The sequence below is a fragment of the Punica granatum genome, chromosome 1 (assembly GCF_007655135.1).
Source record: "Punica granatum isolate Tunisia-2019 chromosome 1, ASM765513v2, whole genome shotgun sequence".
Lineage (NCBI taxonomy): Eukaryota > Viridiplantae > Streptophyta > Magnoliopsida > Myrtales > Lythraceae > Punica > Punica granatum.
In genome coordinates, this window is record NC_045127.1 from 47,256,690 (window position 1) to 47,262,160 (window position 5,471).

Genomic DNA, 5,471 nt, shown 5'->3' on the forward strand with positions numbered 1-5,471 from the left:
TCTTATTAATGAAATTTCTTATTCAGCTCAAACTGCTCATACCCCTTTTCCCCTCAGGACTCTCGGAACGAGACCCTCAGCAACCTCTAAAAGAAAAAAAAAACCCTCACAGTTGGACCTCCCCTTCAGACAACACACGACCTCCCTCTATTCCTTTTCCCTCAGCTGACCCCTCTGGCTCACGGCTCAGTTCCCTTAGCTCGCAAACGACTGGACTCAATAGCGCCCTCAGCTTCCCCCTTATACGCCACCTCTCAGCTCGACTCTGCTCTAAAACCTCTCAACTTGCCATTAATGTCGACAGTTCACCCGTATCCCTCCTAGCAGAAACGCCTCTCCCCTTCAGCTCGGTGACCGGCCGTCCCACAACCTAGGCGACCACCTTGTCGTGCACTAGGACGTCCCATGAACTCGAAGTTGCGACACCCAAACCGCCGGAGCCGCATAGACCATCTCTCTCTTCCTCTCGGTTTCATTTTGCTCTAATCGAGTCTATTAATGTCTTTCGGGTTTGAACAGATAACCGCCCGCTAAGAGCCATTCCCGACCGCCTCCGGTAGCCCCTGGAGGATCTAGAGCTTCCTCACCAACTTGGAGAAGCTGCCTGAACCACCTAGACCAGTGAGCTCCCCTCCCAGGCGTTGTTCCTTCTAGTTGGGCTTGTGCCCGACCCGCCTTGACAAACCCAACTCCCATCTTCTTCCTGAACTAGGTATAAATCCCGACTTAGTAACATATATAGGGCCTGATTTTCATATATTAATGTTTGCTTGGATTATGATGACGTGAAGAGAATGTTCGTGAATCGTGTCGATGAACGGGATTACTCCAAACCCGGTTTTACAAACTCTTCATTTTGTTCCAGTTTAGTCCATGCGACCCTTTTCATTTCTTCCGACCAGCCCTAAACTTTCAAATCTATTTCAATCAAGTCCTGGGCATTTTCAACACTCTCAGCTCAGCCATTGAACTTTTTAGGCGGTTAAAATCGGCCCAAAGAACTTTTCTAACTGTTTCAGTTCAGTCCTTGCCGCTTTTTTTTTCATTTTTTTCCGATCAGCCCTAAACTTTCAAATCTGTTTTAATAAAGTCCTGAACCATTTTCAACACTCTCAGCTCAGCCATTGAACTTTTCAGGCGGTTCAAATCAGCCCGGAGAACTTTTCTAACTGTTTCAGTTCAGTCCCTGCCGCTGTTTTTTTCATTTTTTTTATGAGCCCTAAACTTTAAAATCTATTTCAATCAAGTCCTGGGCCGTTTTCAATACTCTCAGCTCAGTCATTGAACTTTTCAGGGGGTTCAAATCAGTCCATAGAACTTTTTTAACTGTTTCAGTTCAATCCCTGCCGCTGTTTTCATTTTTTTGATCAACCCTAAACTTTTAAATCTGTATCAATCAAGTCCTGAGTCATTTTCAACACTCTAAGTTCAGCCACTGAACTTTTCAGGCGATTCAAATCAGTCCACAAAACTTTTTAATCTGTTTAAGTTCAGTCCCTGCAACTCTTTTCATCTTTTTCAGATCAGTATAGAGGGCTTTTCAACATTTTTAGTTCAGTCGTTGATATTCTTTTCAAGTCCAGAATGGTCCCTGGTCAGTTTGAACTTTTCAAAGCAATCCCTTACTCTTCGAGCAGTTCCAAATCAGTCCCTGAAATTTTAATCGAATTTTCAAATCAGCCCCAGTTTGTTTTGAAATTGTTCAATTCAGTCCTTGGACATTTTTTAATGATTTCCAACCTTTCTACTTGGATCCCCGATCGACAATATGCATGTTCTCGTTTAATATGTTCTTGTCTCGTTTATTATGCGTATATAACATGGCAATACATTTTTTTTATGTTATGTTTTCCCGCTTCCAAGAGTCAGTGCCGTTTTATCGATTCTATTAATATTATGTTTGTGTATGTTTGCATGCGTTTCATGTGATCGTGGCGGCACCGACTATGTAAAATATGTATGTTTATCGTGTTTGATGTGATCGTGTGCTCTTGATCCGTGTTTGGACTTATTCCTTGTCGTTTTAATTGAAACCTCACACGAATTGGTTTGATCACGTAAACTCGGCCTAAATTAATTTTTTAACCTCAAGACGGCTAGAAATTAGAGTTTTATCGGGCAGTCCACCAATGGCCATTCTGACGGCTCGAAATCCGTAAACTGAGGGATTCGGCAAATTTCAATTAACGTAATCAATAATTCCATCAACGGGGTAATTGGGACGTTCATGCGACTAATTAACTCACTTGACCCTAATAATGTTGCATGAATTGATAAGTAATCAGTAACACGCGTTGATGGATTGCAAACATGCGTTGGTGCCTTCTCAAAACTCGCAATTTTACAAAACCCAAGACACGCAATCCAACGTGACATGGACGTCTAGGTAGGACTTGCACGTCCTGACCCGAGGTCTCACCTGATTTCAGGTAATTCAGGTCGGGGCGTGGAAGTTCTTTTCATATCACTTCCGGATAGATTGACCGGTTCTTTGGCACTTTCGGGGTTCTTGCACAACCCTGGAAGATCCAGGGAATTAGTCGGTGCTGGTCACAGGCTAAGGCGGTCCGCATCGCGTAATCTCTCTTTTCTGAAACAATTTTCACTGCAAGAGCAAATTCGGGTCCGCACAATATATATATGGAGATTGGGGCGAAGACACTGCCAATGGACGTGGTAAATCAAATCACGAAGTTCATCTTTCACTTTCCACGGCTAAGACATCATTCTGATTCAAATCCTAGATGGAATCAGAATGTAATTATTCCAAAGAAAGCCAAATATACAGAGGCCGTAAACTCCATCACGCTTTGCCTACTTATAGAGAGCCGGGTCAGACAACCTAGGAGTCGGGATTGCGATGAGAGGCACCTTCTTCTTCATCACTATCCCGAATTGCTCGGACAGGTCCAATTTCTCCCCCTTGGGCAGCTCCCAATCAAAGGAGTGCAGGAGGGTGGCGAGCGAGTACATCACCATCCTCTCAGCCATCGCAATTCCCGCGCACATCCTTCTCCCGGACCCAAATGGGAGGTAATTGAAATGGTTCCCGCTGTAGTCCACATTGCTATTCATAAACCTCTCAGGATCGAACACATCCGGGTTCTCCCAAATGGTGGGGTCGCGATGAATTGCCCACACATTGATGTAGACCATCGAGCCCTTCTGGATCCTGAAACCACTGATAAGGGTGTCCTCGCTCGGGCAGTGTGGTACCAGCACCGGGGCGGGCGGATGAAGGCGGAGGGACTCTTTCACGACGGCATGGACGTAGGGGAGCATACTGATGTGAGACTCTTCCACTACGTTGTCCTTCCCAACCACCTTGTCGAGTTCCTGCTGGGCTTTCCGCATAGTGTCTGGCTTGTTCAACATCTCGGCCATGATAAATTCGATCGTGTTGGAAGATGTCTCAGTTCCATTGAGAACCATGTTCTGTGTCAGGACAAGTCAAATTATATATACTATTCTTAGTATAGATTTTATAATTTGGTTTCATGATGAAAACATCAAATTTAAGGAGGGATGATAAGTACCATGAGCAAAGCTTTGATTTCGATCAAAGTCAGAGGAGTCTTGCCATCTTCCCCATCTTTCAGCTCCAGCAAGAACTTCAAGAAGTCCTTTTCCTTTTCCGGGCTTTGCTTGCCTTCCTCCACCGTGGCCCGTCCGCCCTCCTTCTCATTCCCCAGCCGCTGACTTAATATGGCTTCAAAAATTCGATCGAACTGCCCCGCCAAAACCTTAACACGCTTCTGGATCCCCTGTAGGTCAAACCATGCCAATCCCGGATAGAAGTCCGATATATTGGGCCTCCCCACCAGCTCCGTAAACTCTCCCACCGCATTCTTGAATTCTGCACCCAGCCTATCTCGCTCGTCCCCCTTCACGGTTCCAGCCCACAGCATGCTTGTGATCACGTTGTACGCAGCGAGAAACATATCCTCACCCACGTTCACAGGCGATCCACAGCGCTTGTACAAGTACTGGATGCTCTCACGGACCTCTCTCCTGCGGAGCCCGTACACGGAGTCGAGAGTTGTCCGGCTGAGCATCTTGAGGACACAGATCTTCCTCAGCATCCTCCACTTTGGCCCATAGGAAGCCGTCACAATCTCCGACCCCCCATAGGTCATTTCCCGGGCAGCGATGGGGACGTTCCGGTTCGCAAATGTTAGGTCATGGTCCTTGAGCACTTCACGGGCAGTGGACGGGGACGAGATTACGATCCATACCTTTCTCCCAAGCGTAAGCTTCAGGATTGGGCCATAGGTTCGGGCCAGGCGTGCAAAGTATGTGTGCAGCTCCAGCTCCAGGAACGGGAGGTACCCGACAAATGGGAGGCCAAGTGGGCCGGGCGGGCTTCCGTTCCGGGGTTTGAGGTAATGGATGCATGAATAGCAAACCAGAGCGAAGAGTGCCGACAGCGTAAGGAAAAGGAGCGAGAGTGGCTCATCATCTTTTGGAGGGCTCACGCTCATGTTGCCTCGTCCAAACAATGCCGAGAGAGCATGGAAAACGGAGGTGTTTGATTGGGGGGTGATGAGTGCCATTAGGTTTCTGTAGGAGAGGAGAGTAAACTCAAGAGTGCAAGGATCAGTTGGGAGATTATGGATCATTATATAGATCAGATGAAGTGATTTATTTATTTATTTTCATAATGGAGACAAAAACCCCAAATATCTAATAGAGGGGCCATCACGAGTATTGAACTTGGAACCTCATAGGTAACAGGCAAAAGTATGCATCATTGCGCTAAACTTGATTTTTATTTTTTATTTTTGAGCTCTTGATATTTGATAATTGGCAAAATTATGGTGAAAGTTCTAAAATTATGCAAAAAGTTAAACTTAAGTCATAAATATATCGGTTTGGTTCAAATCGTCCTAAATGTTTGCTAAATGAGACACTTTATAGTCCATTTTGTAATCATCTGTTGATGGTCAAGCTGTGTGGCCTTTTTCATTTTTTTCCTATGTGACATTAAAAGAATAAAAAATAAATCAAAAGATGGTGTAGTTCAATGGTATATGCTCCCATCGAGTAACTAAAATATTCAAATTTCGATACTCAGTGAGTCTATTTGTGTCCCTTTATTAACTATATATGATTGTCATTTCATTGTACTAAATTCTTTTATAATCGAAAATAATAATAATAAAATAAAAATAAAAACCGAGCGTAGTTGCCAGGAGGGTAGGTATACTCTTGCTCAGTCTAATCCTATGACTAGTCCACTCAGCCATTCAACCGACTCTTCTTGTTGTCAATGAGCATGTTACGTCTTTAAGTTGGGCTCTCATATACTGGCATGGGGAAGCATGTCATACACAGAGATATAAAGCCATAAAACTTGTTAATTGCGGCTCAGGTATTAATGAATGTTCGCCCCGTTATTGTATATCCTCCATTTTACGATAAAATAATTTACCTTCTTCCACCCCATCCCAAAAAAAGAAAAAAAATGTTCA

At 44.5% G+C, this 5,471-nt stretch overlaps 1 protein-coding gene across 1 annotated transcript; it reads right to left on the bottom strand.

Annotated features, from left to right (window-relative positions):
• Positions 1–2,647: 2,647 nt before the first annotated feature.
• On the bottom strand, positions 2,648–4,598 carry LOC116196660 (flavonoid 3'-monooxygenase CYP75B137-like). The gene is made up of 2 exons (XM_031526549.1): positions 3,537–4,598; positions 2,648–3,435 (listed from the first exon to the last, which is right to left on the bottom strand). Exons 1-2 carry the CDS (start codon positions 4,551–4,553, stop codon positions 2,815–2,817), a joined length of 1,638 nt encoding a protein of 545 aa, XP_031382409.1. The 5' UTR covers positions 4,554–4,598; the 3' UTR covers positions 2,648–2,814.
• Between the last annotated feature and the right edge of the window lie 873 nt (positions 4,599–5,471).